Source organism: Phascolarctos cinereus, unplaced genomic scaffold, assembly GCF_003287225.1.
Source record: "Phascolarctos cinereus isolate Bilbo 61053 unplaced genomic scaffold, phaCin_HiC Scaffold_7;HRSCAF=346, whole genome shotgun sequence".
Classification (NCBI taxonomy): Eukaryota; Metazoa; Chordata; class Mammalia; order Diprotodontia; family Phascolarctidae; genus Phascolarctos; species Phascolarctos cinereus.
The window spans coordinates 31,039,947-31,062,214 of record NW_027556180.1 but is presented as its reverse complement, the minus strand read 5'-3'; the positions used below and the strand labels follow the sequence as shown (position 1 = coordinate 31,062,214).

At 39.6% G+C, this 22,268-nt stretch overlaps 1 protein-coding gene across 1 annotated transcript in view; it reads right to left on the bottom strand.

Moving 5' to 3' along the window:
- The window catches only part of SEC62 (SEC62 preprotein translocation factor), a 40,176-nt gene that overhangs the window by 12,636 nt on the left and 5,272 nt on the right, over positions 1-22,268 (bottom strand). Inside the window, 3 exon segments of the mRNA XM_020980265.2 lie at positions 3,381-3,590; positions 7,765-7,883; positions 9,677-9,785. Coding sequence (XP_020835924.1) covers positions 3,381-3,590; positions 7,765-7,883; positions 9,677-9,785 — 438 coding nt within the window.

The following is a 22,268-nucleotide window of genomic DNA, read 5'->3' as shown; positions in this document are numbered from 1 at the left end:
AAGATCTTCCAGATGTACCCAAACTACTGCAAAGCTCTCACTTAGAGCTGTGGCTGCTGAGTCACGCAGGATCTTAACTGCAGCTCCTCAGTACTTGAACGCTTGCTTTCCGGCTGCTACAAGTCTTTTCGCTTTGACCTGAAGCTCTAGATTTGGGTTATGATGTTCCTGGAATGTTCATTTGGTTTTCTTCCAGGAGATCTGACTGGTAGAATCTTTCTGTTTCCATTTTTGCCCTCCTGAGTTATCTTTAAAGATTTCTGGAAATAAGATGTCTAGGCTTTTTTCTTTGGTCATGGTGGTTCAGATAGTCCAATAACTCTTACACTTTCTCCTAAATTTGTTTTCCAAGTCCACTGTTTTTGCTGTGAGATAGCTTATATTGTCTTCCTTTTTTTTTTAACCCTTTCACTTTGTTTTAATATTTTGCATTGTCTTGTGGAGTCACCGACTTCTATTTGGTCCATACTAATTTTCAGGGAATTTGTTGTTTGGGCAAGGTTTTGTACCTCCTGTGCCAAGCTGTTAATTCTTTTTCCAATTTTTTCCTCTATTGTTCTCATTTCCCTTCCAATGTTTTCCTCAAGTACTCTCATTTTGTTGATAAAAAATTTTAAACTCTGGCTTCCTCTCTTCTAGGAATTTTAGCTCAGTCTGTGCCCACACTGTATTTTACTTTTAATTTCTTAAAGATTTGCCTATGGATGTGTTTTGGGGTCATTCCTGTCTTGATCTTCTTGTCACCATATCTCTTTATGGAGGGATTCTTCTCTTTTTTGCTTATTCTCCTTGTCTACTTAACTTCGGACTTGAAATTAGGGCTGAGCTCTGCCTCATTCTGGAAGGAAGGTCTCTTGGGACTTGTGTGACTGTGGGTGATTGCTCCCAAAGTGGTCTGACCCAAAGTAAAGTCTGATCACTACGTCCCTGGTCTGAGCTCTGCAAGTCCCTCACCTGGATTTTGGTCTGAGAAAAAGTAGACTGCTCCTGGACTCAGCCCCTGTCAGACAGCTGCAAAGATCTGCTGGTTCAGAGTAGCAGAACTGTAGGCTCCCCTTTGGACTAGGATTCCTCTACAAGCTGGGCTAGATGCTAGAACTGAGATCCTGCTCTGCTTTTGGGGTCTGAACCGCACTGTTGCTGCTGCTTCTCAACTTCCCAGGTACTTCCTACCCAGGAATACCAAATACCACCTCTGGGTGCCAGTTCTCTTCTCACTCTACCCTGGATCTGTGACAGAATTGGGTAGTGGATGACAGCTGCCAGCTGGTACCTGTCCCCATCATGATGCTCTGGTAGGTCAGGGACCTCCTCTTGCCTGGGTGCACAGTCTCTTCCTGGGTGATGCTCCATGACAGCCTATCCTTATCCCTCATGTCTGCAGACCTTTCTGTCTCTCTATGCTTACCAGGTCTAGAAAAATTACTCACTGTGACTTTTTCTGGAATTTCCCACCAGGATTCAGACTAGTGCATTTTCTAGGTCTATTTGGGGGAGTTTTGTGGAGGGGAGCTCAGCAGTACTACTTTCTGCTACTCTGCCAACTTGGCTCTACCTTCTTTTCTTTCCCAACTTTCCCACAGCATCCTCTTCCCCCCTATTTTCTCAGATGAGAACCTCACCTTAAACTTTACTAAGAAAATGGAGATTATTTGCTACAATCTCCCTCCTCTCATTTCATACCCCATGACACTGTCCCACAGCATTTCCTTTACTACAGTCCCTTAAAAGGTGGCCATTCTCACCAAGACCAATCCCTCTACATGTTCCCTGGATCTCATCCCCTCACTATCTCCTTATTATGATACCCACTACCACTCCCCTTTTAATTTTCAACCTCTCCTTATCTGTTATTTCCTTCCATGTTGCTCACAAATATGCCTATGTCTCTCATCTATAAACAACCATTACTAGAGTCTACCATGGCCACTAGTAATAGTTTTCTATCTCTATTCCCACTTTCAGCCAAATTCCTTGAAAAAGCCATCTACCACCACCATCCCAGACCTGGAATCTAGAACGGTGAGTGCTGGCATCATTTTACCTCTTGGTTTCTTGATTGGTGAGATGAAGATAATAATACTTGCCCACCTGCCTGCTCGGGGCCGCTCTGAGACAAAAGTGAGATATAGGTGTCATCGCTCTAAAGTGTATGGAAATGAAGGCAGAAGGGAGAGCTATCTATTCTTTATATCTGGGCTTTCTTTCTCATTCTCTTCTTAAATCCCTGTATTTTGGCTTCTGATCTGTTACTCAGATGAAATGGCTCTCTCCAAAGTGGCCAATGATCTCTTAATTGCCCAGGCAGATGGCCTTTTCTCAGCTCTCACCCTTTGTAACCCCTGCAGTCTCTTAACACTGTTAACCACACTCTCCTAGATACTGTCTCCACTCTGGGTTTTCAGGCGCTGCTCTCTCCAGGTTCTCCTCCTTCCTGTCTGACTGCTCCTTCTCAGTCTCTTTTGTAGATTTTTATCTACTTCCCCCCCACCCTCCTCCCCAACAGCAGGAATGACCCAAGGCTATTATGGACCCTCTTTTTTCTCTGTAATTTCTCACTTGGTGATCTTATCGCTTCCCATCAGTTCAATTATCACATCTATGCTGATGATGTCCAGATCAATATCTAGCCCTAGTCTGTCTCATGAGCTCCAGTCTGCAACACATTTCAAACTGGATATCCTATATTTCAAGATTTCATCCCCTCTAACATGGACTCTTGCAAGAGCCTCCTCATCAATCTTCCTGCCTTACCTCTCTCCCAACTCCAATCCATCTTTCCACTTGCTACCAAAGTAATTTTCCTAAAAGTCAGTTCTGACCATGTCATGTCACCCTTTCCCATACCCCATGCAGTATCACTCTATCACCTCTAAGATCAAATATAAACTCCTCTGCTTGGCATTTGAAGCTCTTCACAACCTAGCCCTTTCCTACTCCACTGCCCCTCCCCCCAGCCCAGCTGTCTCACAGAATCCCTGCTTTTATCAAGATTCACATCCAGTGCCATCTTATAGAGGAGGGATTTCTTAAGTTTCCCCAGCTACTGGTGCTTTCCGTTCTAAGTTTACTATGATAATAGAAGAAACAGAATATTAAGAGCAACTAGTCAAAGGAGGAATTCTTCCCAAGAGTAGCCTAAGGGAACAGTTTGGTTTATCTCTGTTGATAGGCAAAACAGCGCTGTTGTTATAACTTAATGCAAGTGACTTGATACCACATAGGAAAATTTAAAAAATGAGGAAATGTCTAATTTAGGATGGACACTATGACGTGCTAACTCACAATCTCGAACTCTCTGTAACTGGTAAATCCCAAATCTGATGATGACCAACAATCAAATGTTCCGACAGACTCGTACCACCTCTGGCAGGACTCACCTTTTTCAACTCCTCCTTTTCACCATCTCTTTTTTTCTCTCTCTCCTTCTTAGCCTTTTCATCCTTTGGATTCTCTTTCTTGCTTCTTTTCTCCTCCTCTTTCCCACTCTCTACCTTTCCTTTTTCTTTCTCTTTTTCTTTCTTTGTGTCTTTGTCAAGTTTCACTTTCATTACTTTTAATGCTCGGTGAAAGAACTGTTCTTTAAAAGCCTTTAAAATAAACAAAAAAGCCATTAAATTATTTATAATCACTTGAAATCTCTTGATTACTATAAGGATAATTTATGTAGCAAAGAATTCAGTAGGTAGATCCCTAAATACCCAATCCTTCCTAAGTGTCTTAAGGATACCTACCCATCTTTAAAAATGTCTACATGGTTTTAAGTAATCCTAATAGAATGGGGTTTGTGTCCAGAGCTAGACCATAAAAAGTACCACCACACCCACTCTTCTTCTCTCAAGTGTGTGTCCAGTTTTAACACTCTTTAAGTGGGGGGATACACTGTGGGCACTGATTAAGCACTGACAACATGCCCCTTTGGGATCACTGCCAGCTCCTTCAGGAGTGCTGGCTCCGAGTGCACAGTAACAGTAACTTATCACCAAGAAGGCAAAATGAAGCCTCATTTTTCTTCTGTTTCCTCCGCCAAAAAGGATGGTTGTTAGACTAGAAAGGATAGCAGAAGGATGGGTGGTAGGAAGCTGAATGCCAGGACAAACAGGGACAAAGGAACACCTAGCAGGCCCTGATGAATCTAAATCACTCAGTGGAGACATACTGCATCTAAGGATCCTGAAAAAACTGGAGAATGGGATTACTGGGCCAACATCAGAGATCTCTGTATACTGTGGATAACAGAAGAGGTGCATCACAGACCGGAAAAGGCAAATTCTGGTACAATTTTAAGAAAAGAAGGAAGATAAGAGTATAAAAACTTAGATCAATAAGCTTGACTTTAATTTAATGATGTCTTATCAAAATGGGTAGTCACTGGCCATCTAGAAAAGGAAGCCATGATCACAAAGAGTCATTGTGACTTATCAAGAACAAGTTACACCAAACTAATCTTATTTTCTTTTTGGACACAGTTACTAGACTGACATATAAGGGGACTACTATATATATATGTATAACTTAGATTTTACTTAGATAATTTGTAGGAAAAAAAAAGCAACAACCCTCTCATGCTCGAATCCAGAAGGCAGAACAAGGGGAAATGTGTAGAAGTTAGAGAGAGATAAGAGTCAACTGAATAAGAAAGAACTTCCTAACAATTTGAGCTAACAAAAGTAAAACAGGCTGCCTTTGGAAGTAGTGGGTTACCCCCTCATTAGAAATCTGGTGAAACAAATGGAATATTACCAATCCAAATCACTGTTTCCTTAGATGTACTAATTTTCACCTGCACATTTACTTTTCCCCACTGAGGTGTCACTATATTGAGCTGGCCCAAGAAATTAAATGGGGAGTTTTGCAGAAGCCACAGACAACACATGAAGGCCAGCAGATGACAGAAAAAGTTTAGAAACTGAGAAATGCATAAAAGATAATGTATAGCATTATATAATATCAACCTAAATTTTACATTAAGGTACTGTAAACACCTCATAAATGAAAAAGAAAATTAAGATTTCTTCTCTGGTACAAGGGAGGGCCAAAAAATTTTACTCAGAATCTGATGGTGCCATGAAGAGCTAAACAGGAAAGAGAAATCATAAGAGACTTATTAAGGTTGAACTGTTTACATTCCTGCATGGAAAGATGATATTTAGAACTCATGAGACCTTTGTCAGTATTAGGGTAGTTGGAGGGGAAAAAATTATAGATTTATAGATAGATAGATAGATAGATAGATAGATAGATAGAGGGCACAGGGTGAGTTGAAGATTAAGGAGTCATATCTGGTGAATAAAATTAAGGGATGAGAGAGGATTATACTAGGAGAAGAAAGGGAAAGGCAGAATGGGGTAAACTATCTCACAAAAAACAGAAAAGGCTCTTACAGTGGAGGGGAAACAGGGGAAGGTGAGAGAGAATGAATGAATCTTATTCTCACAGGATTTGGCTTAAGGAGGGAATAACATACACATTCAATTGGGTATGGAAATCTGTCCTACCCTACAGGAAAACAGGGGGGGAAGGAGACAAGAGAACAGGGGAATGATAAAGAGGAGGGCAGATTGGGAAAGGGGGTAATCAGAAGCAAATACTTCTGAGGAGGGACAGGGTCAAAAGAAAGAACAGAATAAATGGGGGGGCAGGATAGGATTAATGGAAGTAGAGTTAGTTTTTCACAATACGTGTACTATGGAAGTGTTTTGCATAGCCGCACATGTATAACCTATATTGAGTTGCTTGCCTTTTCAATGAGGGTGGGTGGGGAAGGAAGAAGGGAGAAAATTTGGAACTCAAAGTTTTAAAAATACATGTTTTAAAAAAAATGTTTTCACAAGCAACTGTGAAATAAGAAATACAGGAATGGGGTACAGAAGTCTATCCTGCCCTACAGGAAAATAGAAGGGGAAGGGGATAAGAGAAGGGGGGGAGAGACAGAAGACAGGGCAGACTAGGGGAAGGGGTATTCAGAATGCATGCCATCTTGGGGTGGGGGAGGGGAGAGATGGGGTGAAAATTTGGAACTCAAAATCTTGTGGAAGTAAATGTTGAAAACTAAAAATAAATAAATTTGTATTAAAAAAAAAAAAGAATTTGATGGGTACCAGACCATCAATCCCTACAATGTGGAAGGGATAGCTGCACTACCAGACAGAAACTAGCCTGATTTAAGTACTGAATAATGCAATGCAGAGAAGCTAAATCAATGCTAACTTGCTAAAGGCTTTTAATTGCACCATTTCTTTAAACTTTGTTGAATACCTTTGGCAAAACATAACTATTCGCAAAATGCTCAATCTATAATTACCAATAATGACATTAATATGTTTAAGTGCTGTAGTGGAGGATATAAAAAGGAATTATAGACTCTGATAAGCAGAACTCCCAATGGCTAATGGTTTAATCTATTTGCTCTCTTACTGATGAAGAAAACAATTTAAGAGATTTGATGCAAGTTTTGTTACAAACATGTTTTGTACACAACAGGAGAACTTTCTTTTAAGGCAGAAGCAACTTGAAATTATTTTTGTGAGGGAAGAAGGGGGAAATATCACAATCTGATTCATGCAAAAAGAATACAATAGGAAAAATCACTTTGCCTCCCTAGAGATGACAAGACATATGCTGGCACAAATCTGACCATGTCAACCCTGACTCTGCTGAAGAATCTTCAGCACTTCCCAATAGCCCAGGGTTAAGCTAAGAGTCCTTGCACTCTGGCTTCGGCCAACCTTCCTAGACCTGCAGTCTATCCCTCACCAGACTCCACAGGTCTGCCATCCTCCAGAATTTGCCTGCTGACTCTTGCTTCTATGTCCTTGCACAGGCCACCTGGAATACATTCTCTCCATCTATTTCAAGGGTCCATGGCACAAAAAAGGTAAAAAACTCCCGCACTAGTTTTTGGGAGCTCTTTCTTGGTCTAATGATGATTTATCTACTTACTTGTTCACATTGTATAGTCCCCTAGTAGAACACAAGGTCCTTGAGGAGGGCGGCTTCCCCCAACCCCCGCCATATATTCAGATCTTAGTCTCTACAACCAATGTACAAAAGCTGCTCAGCTGAGAGAATTCAAGTTGTGACTAAAAACTAAAAAAAGAAAGAACCCATGAGGTATGTTGGATTTCCCAAAAGCCATAGACATTGCTGAGGGGAAGGGGTGGGGGGGTTGTCTTCTAAACCCTCTGCCCAGCAGCCTAAATGAAGCTCCCTGGGGAACCAGCAGACTTCTTCGTCTACATTAATGATATTATTAAAAGGATAATGATGCTGACCTTTGGTCAGTTACAAGTTACTTTTTGTTTCATGAACTCTACTTGTGCAATTATGTTTTTTCAAACTGAACCTGGCATTTGCTGTATATGCTATAAAACAATTATGATATTCTAAAACAAGAATTAGAGATGAAAAAGAATAGGTTACTGGTTAAGGAATACAGTTTTGAGAGCTGTTATCTCAGGACCACAGGTGATTGGATATCCCAATGGGGCAGGGCAATAAATGGCTTCAGGAGCAGGCAGTGTGGGCATTTCAAGTACTTGGCCAAGGAGGGAATAAAATCACTGTCAGCTACTTAAGTCCCATTTGGTTACTTTGAATAATATTAACCTTCAATTTAATCTACATTAATAATAAAGCAAAATCAGTACAGTATTGTTTTCTTTCTTATGCTTAAATCTCATGAGAAATACTCATTTTATTGTGAAAATGACTAAGCCAACAAAGAAACACTCAAAATCAATGTTTACAAGCCCTACAACAAACAAGTCAACCATACCTGTTACAATAATCAACAACAGACTCTCGGGTTGTAAACAAAGCTTCTTCTCCTTTCTTGGCCTTTGCCCATTTGGAGTCCAAAAGGCAATCTACTGCTTTTGAAGCTAAAAGGGAAAAAAAAAGTTTATTACTATTATACTACAGAATTATTATTACTTACAGATTATTATTATACTACAGAATGAGAATACATACTACTTATCAAACTCAAATTTTATTAAGTAAATTCCTAAGGTCATGCAATTAATAGACCTCTGTACTGGTATATAGCAACCTCACATTCCAAAAGCGAAATTACTAAAAAGCAAAGGGCTTTCTAATCAAAATAAAAAATGTTTATGAACCCTGATTAGCACTAATAGATGAAAATAAGTTCTCTAATTACTTGTTTTAAAAATGGGGGAGTAGAATTTAAAATACTGAACTAATTTAATTAAGCCAATGTGTTTTAAGTGCCTACTGTAATCAGGGCACTGTACTAGGTACTTTTTCTTGGTTGTCCTTCGTTCTGAAGAGGATGATGACATTGGAAAGGTGTCATGACTTGCAAGTGACCTGGGTTTAAGTGAGGCAGGGCTGTGCAAAGTCACCCGCCTCACTCTCTCCTCTGGAGCCATCTGGGTCCAGTGGCAAGACACTGCTCAGGATGACTGGAGATGGCCAGGTCTCAGTTTGTCTGAGGCAAAGCCCATTCAGTGATTAAGGGTAGGTAAGAAAAAATGAGGCAAAAAATTACCTCTTTTACCTAGTCAAAAAACAAACAAATAAATAAAAATCAAACTGGGAGGGGAAGACTCCTAGAGTTTCTGGCCAAAACAGGAACAATTGCTATTTACATTCTGAGCCATCAAAGCCCAGACAATAACCAAAGGAGGCTTGGGCTAAAACCTATGGTTGACCAATCAATGAGAGCCAGAGTGATCTAGGTTTAAGCCAGGGTCCTTAAAAAAAGAAATCTAGGCTGTAAAAAACCCCAAGATATCTTGGGAGGTTTCTGCGATCAAAATTTATACTGCTAGGTGCTAATATGTACATCTACAGCAAGATAATTTTAACTTTATTGTTTATATTATCTGATTTAATTTCTTACATTCCTTTGAGATAGGCAGTATAACACCCCCTTTTTACACGTGAGAAAGGTAAAGCTTTAGAGAGATTAGTGACTTCTTATGGCCACACGGCTATCACATGGCAGGGCCAGGGATCAAAACCACAGGGTCTGATTCCAAGTTTAGTGTTCTACACTTGATCTTAACTGAAAAAGGTGCCTTGGATAACTGAATCCAAGGAGAGGAACCCCCCCTCCCCCCAACTCTGTTATATAAACACATCTGCTAAGTGATTCCACCACAGGATCAATGAGTAATATGGGACCAATAAAGGCAATCTTTATAAGCAAGCCAATGTTGCTGAAAAATTAAATAGGAGAGAAAAGATTAAATTGGCATGCCCATCATTCCTGGGCTTTACATGAATGAAACAAAACAGTTTATGGGAGCAAATCAAATACAGAAAAGATATACAACTGAAGGAAGGAACTCCATCTTATTTAGACCAATGAGGTGAACACCCAAAATGCAGTTTATACTACATTGCCCTGTGTATCACAGTCCTTGGGTCATACTAAACTGCTGCAATGGACTCCAGAAAGCCCAATACTGAATTCTCCTATAGAGAAAAAACTGAGAGAAATTACGTGTATTTAAGACACAAACATAACAACAACATTAGCTGACAGCAGTTGTACAAGCTTTATAAAAAGCAGTATAAGAAAAAAAGTTCAAAATTTATTCATTAACGTAAAGGAAAGCACTTAAATAAAGACATCTGAGAAACAGCAAAACTTAAATATCTTTAAAAGATCTGAACTGATGTGATTATTTTGTTGTAATCCTACCAATAAAGTAATCAACCCGGTGACCCAGCATATTTGTGGATTTTGTGGGACAGTTGAAGCGGAGATATTTGGCCACTGCCTTTTCCTCTTTGGATGGTTCACCAACTTCCTGCAAAATGAAAACTTTATTTTTGCGTAATCATTCACAGAAGAAATTTTAGACTCTGTAAATTACATTTACAAAAGCTTATTAAGGATCTTTTAGACAATGTGATAAAATAATGAAAAAATTAAATCAGGACTTGGTTTAGTGTTGAGTACTGACAAGAGTTTAAGAGTAAACATTTCCAGGCAAACTCTTGAGAACCACATCCTCAACCCCCCTTTTGGAAACTTTAAAATTTCATTATGATATAAAGCTGTTTCCAGGAATTAATCTACATTCTAAAAATCTAAAGTCAATTCTCGGTTATTCATACTTACAAAATATGGTTTGTGCATTTACAATTTACAATGGGCATGCCTACATTAACATCCATGAATATTGGTGCTAACGGGGAATTTTGTTCAAATAAAACAGTGTAATCATGCTATGAAGAGCTGGTTTGGACAGTGTGACGTGATCTAAATAGCTCATCCTGTTCCTTCTCTCCATCTCGGTTCTCCTCCCCAAACCCTGACACTCCAAAACAAAGGAAACAAAACGCTCTTCTCTCTACAACACTGTCAATACCAAAACCGGATCTCTCATGGCTTCCCTAGAACAAGCGGTTACTGCAGGGAGACCTGCAAGGAGAGATGTCTCTTCATGAAAAGTAAATGGGGCAAAGAATTAGAAGCTGAGGGGATGCCCATCAACTGGAGAATGGCTGGACAAATTTATGGCTATGAATGTGATACGATGCTATCGTGCTGTACAAAATGATGAAGGGAACAGTTCCAGAAAAACCTGGGAAGACTTTTATGAACTGATGCAAAGGTGACATGAGCAGAACCAGGAAAACAACTTACACAAGACAATCAACTGGGAAAGATTTAGAAACTCTGATCAACAAAATGACCATCATAATTCCAAGGACTCAAGATGAAACATGCTATATATACACCTTGAGACAGAGAGCTGCTGGACTCGAGTGCAGACTGAAGGCTACCTTGTTTTTCTCTCTTTTTCTTGTTATGGCTAATGTGGACATTTATGTTGCACGTGTATATATTTGTAATGGATTTTGACTTTCTTGCCTAGCCAATAGGTGGGGGAGGGAGATAATTTGAAAATGAATATAAAACAAAACTGAATTTTTAAAATTTACTTAAAAGTAAACAGGGAGAGTTGAAGTTAAAAAAAAAACCACAAAACCAAACCAAAAACAAAACATACAAGCAAAAAAGAACTACGTGAAGTGATATGAAAGATGTTGCTAGTTTTCCTTGGCCCCTCATCATTCAGTAATGTATTCTGAGATTTAAAAACCTTTTCTGCCTTCCTTTTAAGCTGGCATCCTATCTCTAATTTCACTTTCTCAGCTAAATGTCTAGGAGGAAGAATCTATATTCACTGTCTCTACTTCCTTATCACCCACTAATTTTCAGTCCTTTTAAAACTTGGCTTCCTACCAGAGCATTGTATTGAAACTTTTCTCAAAGGTCACCTCTTCTTTGCAAAATAAAATAGTATTCATCCTCCATGACCTTTTTGCAACATTTGATACCTCTCACTCTAACCTTTCCTGGGATACGTTCTTGTGGTGAAACTTCTCTCTAAGACACTGCTCCTCTTTTCATTCTCCTATCTATCCTAGGTGATGTTAGTATAGTTTATCAACCCAGAATGAGTGTCTCAAGGCTTTGTCCTATTCTTTAATCTCTTTAAACCTCCAGTATTCTGACTCATTTCCATGGGGATAATACTTAGACCACCTACAGAAATGCTGAGGAAAACCCTACTGTAAACCTTAAAGGGAAACAAATGTAAACTGCTTAACTACAGGCCAATAGCTCCAACAGTGTCTCCACCTAAGCACTATGCCTCTCAGTGCTGCCTATTACTTCATTACCAGTCTAGATTCCACCTCAAAAACAAATCATTCTGAATTTCACTGAATGGCCAACCCAAGCTTCTGTTGCTCACTGTTTGGGTTTTGATGGCTAGGAATGAGTGTCAACAGCAACTGTTTTCTGTTCTGGCCAGAAACTCTGAGGATCTTCCCCTACCAGATTTATATCTTCATGAAGCGAAATTGGGCCATCTTCTGTCTCAACTCTTACCCAGTCCTCAGTCATTGAATGGATGTGGCTTCAGACAAACTGAGACCTGGAAAAGACCTAATTTGGAAAGGCCAAGGTCATCCACTGCATTCTGGGCCATCACCAGTGGTCTTGACCTTTGTCTTGTCACTGGCCTTCAACGACTGGCGGAGCGAGGCTGACTTTGTGCAGCTCTGCCCCACTCACATCCAATTTACACACAAGTCAAGACATCACCCTCCTGATGTCATCAGGCTTCTTCCAGAATGAAGGAGGAACAATTCTGATACTGAAATTTCAATCCTCTATATCTTTCCTGTATCTTTTTCAAATATATTGCTTACTTCCTCATCTTATTTTTGAAGATGATTTTTTTGAACCCTGGTATAAGCTTTAACTTTTACCCTCCTTACATTTCACACAAGATTTGACCCACAATTCCATCTTGTCAACATTTTTTTTGGATCCTGGAAGTAAACACATCTGTTTTGTCTCCTTTGTGAAATGGATAAACATTTCATTCATATGTTTATCCAAGTATTAGATTTTTTAAAAGTTACACAGCACAAAGTTAGGCAATAAATATTAAGGACCTACTATGTGCTGGGCACCACATTAAACGCAAGAGATTCAAAACCAAAAGACAGTCTCTGTTCTCACAGTCTAACGGGGAAAATAACGTGCAAACAGCCTGGCATGGATTCCTGATTCACTAGGTTATCCCAAGCCCCTTTCCGGGCACCATCAGATTATCTGATGACTGCTCTTTGGACACCCGTAGGCGCCCCTCAGGGTTCTGTTCTGGACCCTCTTCTCTTCTCCCTTTCTCTCATCAATTCCCCTGGATTTAATTGCTATTTTTATGCTGATGATCATCAAACTTACCTATCGAGTCCCAACTCTCTGCTGACCCCCAATCTCACTTCCCCAACTGCCTTTCAGACATCTCAAATCCAATAGGTCCAAAACAGAAATCATTATATTTCCACCAAACTGTCCCACCTTCTACTTTCCTCATTACTCTAAAGGGCAGCGCTGTCCTCCCAGTCCTTTGGCTCGCAACCTAGGAGTCATTCCTGGATTCCTCCCTCCCATGTCCAAGCTCTTGCCAACGCCTGCCAATTTTACCTTTGCGACATCTCCCTGATAAGCTCCTTCTCTCCTCTGACACGGTGGCCATCCTGGTGCAGGCCCTCAACACCTCACTCCTGTATTACTACAGTAGCCAGCTAGTAGGTCTGCCTGCCTCAAGTCCCTTCCCACTTCATTCATCATCCATTCAGCTACCAAAGTGACATTCCTAACACACAGGTCAGACCATGGCACCCCCCTACTGAATCAACTCCAGTGGCTCCCTGTCACCTCTAGGATCAAACACAAAATCCTCTGCTTGGCATTCAAGGCTGTTCATAACCTTGTCCCTTCCTAACTTCCCAGTCTTCTTATTACACCTTATTCCTTGACCCACACTCTTTGATTCTGTGACTGGCCTAGCTTTTCCATGAACAAGACACTGCATCTTTTGGCTCCAGGCATTTTCTCCTGCTTGGGAATGCTCTACTCCTACCTTTCCATCTACCAACCTCCCAAGCTTCCTTTAAGTCTCAATTAAAATGCTACCTTCTACAGGAAGCCTTCCTGCCAACTCCTCTTAATTCTGGTGCCTTCTTATTTATCCTGCATATAGTTTGCTTTGTATATATTTGCTTGCATGTTGTCTCCCCCATTAGATTGTGAGATCCTTGATGGCAGGGATGGTTTCTTACCTCTTTTTGTATCCCCCGCACTCAGCATAGTGCCTGGCATATACTGGTGCTTAATAAATGTTTTTATTGATTGAATGATTGTCAGCAAGTGGAAGAACATAAGAAGGGGAGAAAAGTAAGAAGGGGCCACGACCTGAGACACAGAGACTAAGCAGCAGGCTATTCTAATAGTCCAGGCAACACATGATAAGGACCAGTACTAGGGTGGTGGCAATGTCAGGGGACAGAAGTTGGTATATATGAGAGTTGTTATGAAGGCAGAATCAACAGGACTTGGCAGGAACCAGAATATTGAAGGTGGGAGAGATAAGGAAAGTGAGATGTCAATGAAAACTAGGTTTTGAACCTGGCTGACTGGGAGGATAGTGGTACCTTCAACAGCAATAGGTAAGTTTGGAAGGGGGAGGAGGCTTTGGGGGGGAAGAGAATAAGCTCAGTTTTAAACATGTTGAGTTTAAGATATATATGAGACATCCAGTTCCAGATGTACAGCAGGCAGCTGGAGGTGTGGAACTGGAGGTCAGAAGGTTAGGGATGGATGAATAGTTCAGCAAATCATCTGCACAGAGATGAAAACTGAATCTGATGATCTGACTGAACGACGAAATTGATGCTGATGAGACCAGTGAGGAAAACAGTATAGACATGAAAAGAGGATCCAAGAAAGAGCCTTGAGGGAGCATCCAAAGTCAGCAGATGCAACCTGGATAAAGATTCAACAAAGAAGACTAAGAAGGTGTGGTCAGATAGGTAGGAAAAGGAACAGGACATAGCAGTATCACAAAAACCCTACAGAGGAGAGAGCATTAAGGAATAGAGGATGGTCAACAGCATCTCAGCTCTACACGTATCTTCAGTCACTTTAACTTTTCTGCATCTCTGTGTCTCCAACCACAAAAAGACTGCCAGAATCCCAAAGAAAACTGGAATGGAGACAAGCCAGGGCAGATGAAAGGTGTAATCCTGCAGAAGGTGGTGAACAGAACTTGACTTAAGCACAAACCCCCAAACTCAGAAACTGGGGCTGGAGATAGAAGGGAACAGAATAAAACATATTAAACTCAACAGAGAAACAGACAGGCACAGAGAAGGGGGTGAGTTTAAGAGAGAACGCAGGATAAGTTCAACTCAATTCAATAAATTTTTGTTAAATGCCTATATGTGCCAGGTCCTACGCTAAGTGCTGGGGACACAAAAAGAGGCAAGACGGTCCCTGCCCTTAAGTAGTGTACAAATCTATTGGAGGGGAGGCGTAAACAAATACATACAAAGCAGGCTACATAAAGGATAAATAGGAAATTTACAGAGGACAGGCACACGTAAGGGAACAGCTGTAAGTAAAACAAACTCCAACTTAAAAAGGGGTTAAATAAAGGCGGGATTAAAAGGAAAGGAAGAGGAAAAGTTTGGGATTACAGGCAGAACAAGAAGAGATCAGAGACAACAAAGTAGAAAGAGGCTACTGTTCAACAGACTTGAGTTCAAATTTAGCCTTAAACACTTAACAGCTGTGGGACCCTGGGCAAGTCAGTTGACCTTTGTTTGCCTCGGTTTCCTCAACTGTAAAATGGGGATAATAACAGCACCTACACTGCAGGGCTGCTATGAGGATTAAATGAGATAAAATGTGTAAAGGACTCAGCACAATGGCTGGCACACGGTAAGGCAGTATCTGAATGTTTATTCCTTTTCCTTCCTCCCCTCCTCAGAGGTCAAAAGTGTTAGGCTAACTTCCCCTCTTTTATTTAGAGAGGTCAAAGCCAGAAAAATGGATGAGGGTAGGATGCAGGGGAAAATGCAGTTAATCAAAATCCTGAACATAAGTAAGATGAATTGGCCCATAAAACAGAAGAGGACAGCAACACAGATTCCAAAAACCTGTTATTTACAAGAAACACACTTGAAACACAAAGATTCACACAGACTTGAAATGAGAAGCTAGAGCAGAATCTACCATGCTTCAGATGAACCCAAATAAAAAGCAGGTAGAAATCATATTAGATAAAGCTTAAGTAAATAAAGATCTGTTAAAGAGGCAGAAAGGAAACTACATTATGCTTAAATGCACCACAGTTAACAAAATAAAACTTTATATGCATTGAACAATATATCTAAATATTTAAAGGGAAAATGGCAAAAAAAAAAAGCAATGGAACTATAATAGCTGGAGATCTCAATGTACCCCTTACAAACCTAGGCAAATCTGACAAAAACATTAAACAAGAAAGAAGCGAAGGACTTCAACAGAACCTTTTTTTTAAAAAAATTAAGACATGATATACCTCTATCAAGCATTTACACATTTCTCAACCATGCATGATACTGTTACAAAAATGACCACGTACTGAAGCAGACAAACCTTAAAAAATGCAGAAAAGCAGAAATATGAAATGCATCATTTACTGATCACACAATACAAAAAAAATTATATTCAATAAAGAATCTGTGAATAAAGAATTAAAACTAAAACTTAATTATGACTAAATAACTTAAATTTTAAAGAAACTGGTTGTTCAAAGAACAAATTACGGAAACAACAGAAAATCTCTTTAGAGGAAATTACAACAGTTAGACACACCAAAACTTGCTAAAGCAGTCCTTGGGAGAAATTTTACTCTCAAAGCTTTTACCAACAACAGAGAGAAAAAACAAATCAATGAATTAGACACCTAACTAAAACAACTAGAAAAACCACAAATTAAAAACCTATAAGTAAACACCAAAGCAGAAATTCAGCAGAAAGTAGAAAAGAGATTAATGAAATTAAAGAAAGAAAAAAATATGACTGAAAAAGAACGAACTGATAAAACTAGGAGCTGATCTTTTTTGGGGAAAAATAGCCAATCTGATTTTAAATGAGAGGAAAACTAATTGTTAAAACCAAAAATGAAAAGGAGAATTCATTATATTTGAAGAAGGAATAAAGGAAATTATCATAAACTATTTTGCACAGTTATATGATTAAAAAAAAAAAGAAACCACAAACTAAAAAAAAACCTGAAAAACAAAAAGCAAAACCTGGTTAACTTAGAGGAAATGAAGACTTACAAAAACATAAAATATCCAGATTTACAGAAGAAAGATTAAATGACCCAATATCCAAAAAAGAAACTGAGAGGCAGCTAGGCGGCACAATGGATAGAGCACCAGCTCTGAAGTCCAGGGGACCTGAGTTCAAATTTGGCCTCAGACCAAACACTTTACACTTAGTAGCTGTGTGACCCTGGGCAAGCCACTTAACCCCAAATGCCTTTAAAAAAAAAAAAGGCAACTGGACCAGACAAGTGAATTCTACCAAATACTAAAATAACAATTAATTCTAACATTATGTAAACTGCAAAAATAGGAAAAGAAAGGACCCTCATAATATCTATAATACAAATATAGCTCTGATACCAGTGAAAGACAAAGACAGAAGATTATAAACCAATAACAAAACCCTACACAATACTGATGGAGGCTAAATGCAAACTGAAACAAACTTTTTTTCTTTTACAACATATACAGAAATACAGAATATAGAAATGTTTTGCATGATTGTACATGTATAACTTGGTGGAAATATAGAGGCCATTTTCTCCCCCTTTTCTTTTCAGTTCAAATCCCTTTTGACTAGATTTGCAAGACCCCAGGCAAATATATTCTTTCCAGCCCTGGTTGGGGAAAACTTTACCACCTGCCAGTATCTATCATTCTTCAATTTAGTGGGGAAATCCAAATTCCATAACACCATTTTCTTAGTGAAATCTGTTCCCCTCTTCAGAAGTCCTTGTCTTTGATAGACAACTATAATAGAAACATCACTTATGCCCCTAAGATCTTTATTTTCTTGCCCAAGAGTTAGTAATCTTTAGCAATGAAATGCTTTCTAGATTCCTTCTAGTAATATAATCACTGTTTCTATGAATCACCAGAAGTAGTTAATAATAGTGGTCTGGTTTTACAAGTTTTGGGTGGTTCTCTGTCACATCCTGAACGCATGCCTCAGGAAGACAGCAGAGCTATCTATTGTCACGAATAAGTCAATATATAGTTGTCTCAAATGAGGTGCCAAGTTTTACCTATTCTACTTCCATAGTATCTCTCCATTCTGAGCACTAACTACCTCCCTAGTTTAAATCATATCACCCCACGTCTGCACTACTGTACTCACTGGTCTCTCTTTCTTAGTCTCTCTCCTCTCTAATCTCTTTCCCACAGGTGTCAAAATTATTTGCCAAAAGCACAGGTCTGGCAAAATTCCCCCTGTTCTAAAAACTTAAGTATCTCCCTCTTACCTACCTTTGAGAATAAAACACAAACTGCTAAGCTTAGCATACAGAGTTAGAATTCCATACACACACCTCCCTGTTAGAATGCGAGCTTCTTCCAGGCAGGACCATGGGCATGTTAAGCCTTGAGAAGACTCAAGAGGACACAAGAGCTGTCTTAAAGTATTTGAAGGGATGTCACAAGGAAAGATTTGGGCCATTTGTCCTTTGAGGGTCAAACTAGAAGCCATAGGTGCAAAGAGACAAATTTAGATGAGCAAGCAGAAGATACACACCACCATAAAGAACTGCTGTCAGTTAACAAGCATTTGTTAAGCACTCACCATTTTCCAGAACTGTGCTAAGCACTGGGGATACAAAGACAGGCAAAAATATGGTCCTGCCTGCAAGAAGCTCACATTCTAACAGGGAAGTATGTGTGTGGAATTTTAACTGCGCGCGTACGTGTGTGCGCGTGTGCACGTATGTGTGCGGAAACAAGAAGCAATCTTAGAGAAAAGTTACTAGTGGTGGACAGGAGACTGGGAAAGGCTTCCTGTAGAAGATGATATTTCAGCCGAGTCCTTAAGGAAGCCAAAGAAGCCATAGGTGAGAGTAAGGAAGGGAGAATATTCCGGGCATTGGGGATAGTCAATGAAAAGGTATGAAACTAAGAAACAATATCGCGTGTGAGGAAAAAATGCAAAGATACCCAAAAATCCAACCTAGATGGAGGGAATAACTCCACAACTAGTATAAACAGAAACTCAAAGGGAAAATGACAAATACTGGAGGAGCTGTGGGAAAACAGTCACAACAATGTCCTATTGGCGTTGTGAAATGGTCTAACCATTATAGAAATTTGGAAATGTGCCTCCAAAATTACTAAATTGTATACCCTTTGACCCAGCAAAACCACTATTAGGCCTATCTCTGAGGAGACTGAAGAGGTTCTATACGGATCAAATGAGATATTTGTAAAGCAATCTACAGCTCTTTTTCTGTGACAAAAGAGAGTCCCCATAAATTGGAGAATGCTTGAACAAATTATGGCACAGGAAGGTAATGAAATACCATTATGCTATAAGAAATGAAGATAGAGACAGTTTCAGAAAAATCTGGGAGGATTTATATGGACTGAGGCAGAGTGAAGCGAGCAGAAGCAGAACAATATATATTATAATCTCAACACTGTAAAAACCAACAATTTTGAGACCCATTAGAACTCTGATCAACACTGATGATAAAGAATGCTATTCAACCCCTGACAGAGATAATGGACTAATCACACATTCAGGACTAATCATGCGTTTTTGGACATGGCCATTACGGGAATTTGTTTTGACAATATTTACTTGTTATAAGGCTTTTCTTTTTCTCCTCTCCACCACTATGGGGGGAAAAGGGGAAGGATGGAAGGCAGAAAAAATAAATGCTTGATAAAGAAAAATGAAATTTAATTTAAAAACGTAAATTGTAAATGAAAACTTCCCAGATCTAGTTAAACCAGTGGATAAAGAGAAAAGAGAAAGAATTCACTGATCTATCTCTTCCTGAAAAAAATCCAAAAGGAAAAGTCCTAGAGATAAAAGATAAAGGTAACCCAATCAATCAAAAAGAAAGAGTACCAAGGAGCAACAATCAGAATCATACTAAACCTGTCAGCTTCTCCTCTAAGAGAAAAGCTCTTGGAATACAATATTCCAAAAAGCTACTAATGGCCACCAAGCACCTCACCATCAGACTCTGAGTAACCTCTAACTATAATTCTTTGAAGATGGTGGTATTCCAGCCATATGGAATGCCTGTAAGAATACTGCGTATGACACTGTCTAGAAAACAGTTATTCAACATCCACTACTATTTTTTCTGTGTGGCAAGTTAGACCAGCCTCTTGAGTACTTATGGATCTCATTTAGGAAGCTCTGTGAAGTTCTGGGTTTTGAGGCAACCAATATGTCATCCTTCACAAACAGGAATATCCAGAGTATCTCACCATCTATATGACAGCTGCACTCCTATTTGGACTGTCTTGAAGGAGGAGGGTTGTGGTGTCTGTAAATTGGATGGGGAAAAAAATTAATCTTTATTTTCACTGACCTCTAACTGAAGCCTAGCATTTTCTTCAATATTTAAAATCTTTCTGAGAAGTGACTAACACATGGTTTTAAACAGGTAGTAGCAAAGGGAGATCGGACTCCAGGTCTGCCAACTCCACATCTAGCATTCTTTTCATTTTGCCACACTGCTTCCCCAAAGAAGAGAAAGAAAAGACAGGGGGGAAAAAAGCAGTTGAACCGGCACTAAAATTCTGTTCAAAGGATGAATAAGGAGTATGTTGAATTAGATGATGAGAACTTAGACTCGGGTGATGCCTCAGGAATGTAGATGAGAGACTGGTATAAAATATCTTCAAAGACCTGGTGACTGTTGAGAGAATAAAAGCTGGGGAGAACATAAACACTGAAAAATATTGGTACCACAGAAGAAAACAGAGAAGTTGGGAAGTGGGAGTGGTTTGGAGGAAGTTCAGTCTAACTGCTTTAAAAAAAAAAAGCCTGGTACAATTACTGCTGACATATCAAGCAAGGAATAGAAACAGCCTTGTTAAATGAATTCATAGAAAAAATTTTAAAACTTAGTCACAGAGAGGCAGCTAGGTGGCGCGGTGGACAGAGCACCCAGCCTGGATTCAGGAGGACCTGAGTTCAAATTCGGCCTCAGACACATAACACTTACTAGCTGTGTGACCCTGGGCAAGTCACTTAACCCCAGCGCCTAGCCAAAAAAAAAAAAAGGGAAAAAAAAGCAACAACAAAACTTAGTCACAGAGTATTAGAACTGGAAAGGATCTTAAAATATCCCCTAGTCTGAGCCCCTAATTTTACAGGTGAGGAAATCAAAGCCCATGATTGGTGAAGTGACTGGCTCTCAGTCACACAAGCAGTTAATGCAAAGCGAAGACCAGAAGTTCATCAGTCAGGCAAAAAGCAGTTGGTTAAGTGCCTACTATGGGTCAGCCACAGTGCTGGTCTCCTGAAGTCTATTCTAGTGGTCTACATACTGTCTCCCTATTCCCTGGTACAAGAATAGTAAATAGTAAAGTAGTAAACTGTACAATACCTAAGAAAAAGGTAAGTAGCTTAATGGAGGAAAGACAAAAAGGAAGGGTGGCCTATAGGTAATCTCTCAATCAGACAATCAAGCTCTATGTAAGATTTCCTGCATATATACACCCAGTTAGCCCAACTCAGTGAAGGCTTATCATCGTCACTGAAAAACTACTTGGAAAAGTACTATACACATACATGGGTAATTAAGTCCATTGGACTATGAAAGTCTGGTACACAGTAAATGCTTAATGAATGCTATATTGAGGATGGTGAAATAAGAAAACTGTAAGATATACATATTACACTACACTTTCTTTTTCATTACAAACGACTACTTACCTGGTGAATACTTAATCTTTTTTTTCTGTTTTAATCATGCAGTCAAAGCCCTAATTGCCCACAGTGAGGATTACTGTTATAAAAAATTCCCTGTGCCTCTAGGCCATTGCCCCAGTTGCTGCATCCAGAATCAGATAATTTGGGGAGACCAGTCCTGTGCCTGACACATGGAAGGCATTAATCAACTGCTTACTGACTGACTAGGTTCTGGCCTTCACTCTGCCATTAACTGGTTGTGTGACAACTAACCTTGGGCCTGTAAAGTTAGGGACTTGGACTAGGGGACACTCTTTGTTCCCTTCCTGTTCTTTGGGGATAGGAAATATAGAGATATTCCTCAAGACAAGCCAGGGCACCTAGCAGCTGGAAGCTGAGGAAAGGGAATCTTGCCACGTGGCAGCTCTGAGCCGCCAGAGACAAAAATAAGACTTACCTTTTTTCCTCATGCTCCAGTAAAGTCTCAGTGATTTTGGAAGGTCTCCCCAGCTATTCAGGAAGCCTTCTTGCCTCTTAAAGGGGCCTGCCTCCTCCTGGTAGCCTTGGGAGCATATATCAAAGGGAACAGCAGAAAAGGAGCAACTTCTAGTCCAAGCTATTACTGATCTAAGAAGGCAATTTGACTTAAACTCACCGTACAAAACCTTCTTCTAACAAAGGGGTCCAAATTCTCCCAACAAAAAACTTGTTTGTCTTTCACGACACCCAGTTGGGATAGTCCTTAGTTCTGGACTGAACTTTAAGTCAGATTTTCTGTTAAGGTGATTTTTGAAGATAGAAAAGGGAATTTGCAAATTTAGATGTTAAAGATCTAATATCATTATGAGATAATAAACGTACAATTTAAGTCAACATATAAACTCTCTTGAACATTTTTATAAAATAGATTATAACAGAGAACAGACTAATGTTATGAAAATTTCAATTTCCTCTCTTTAGAATT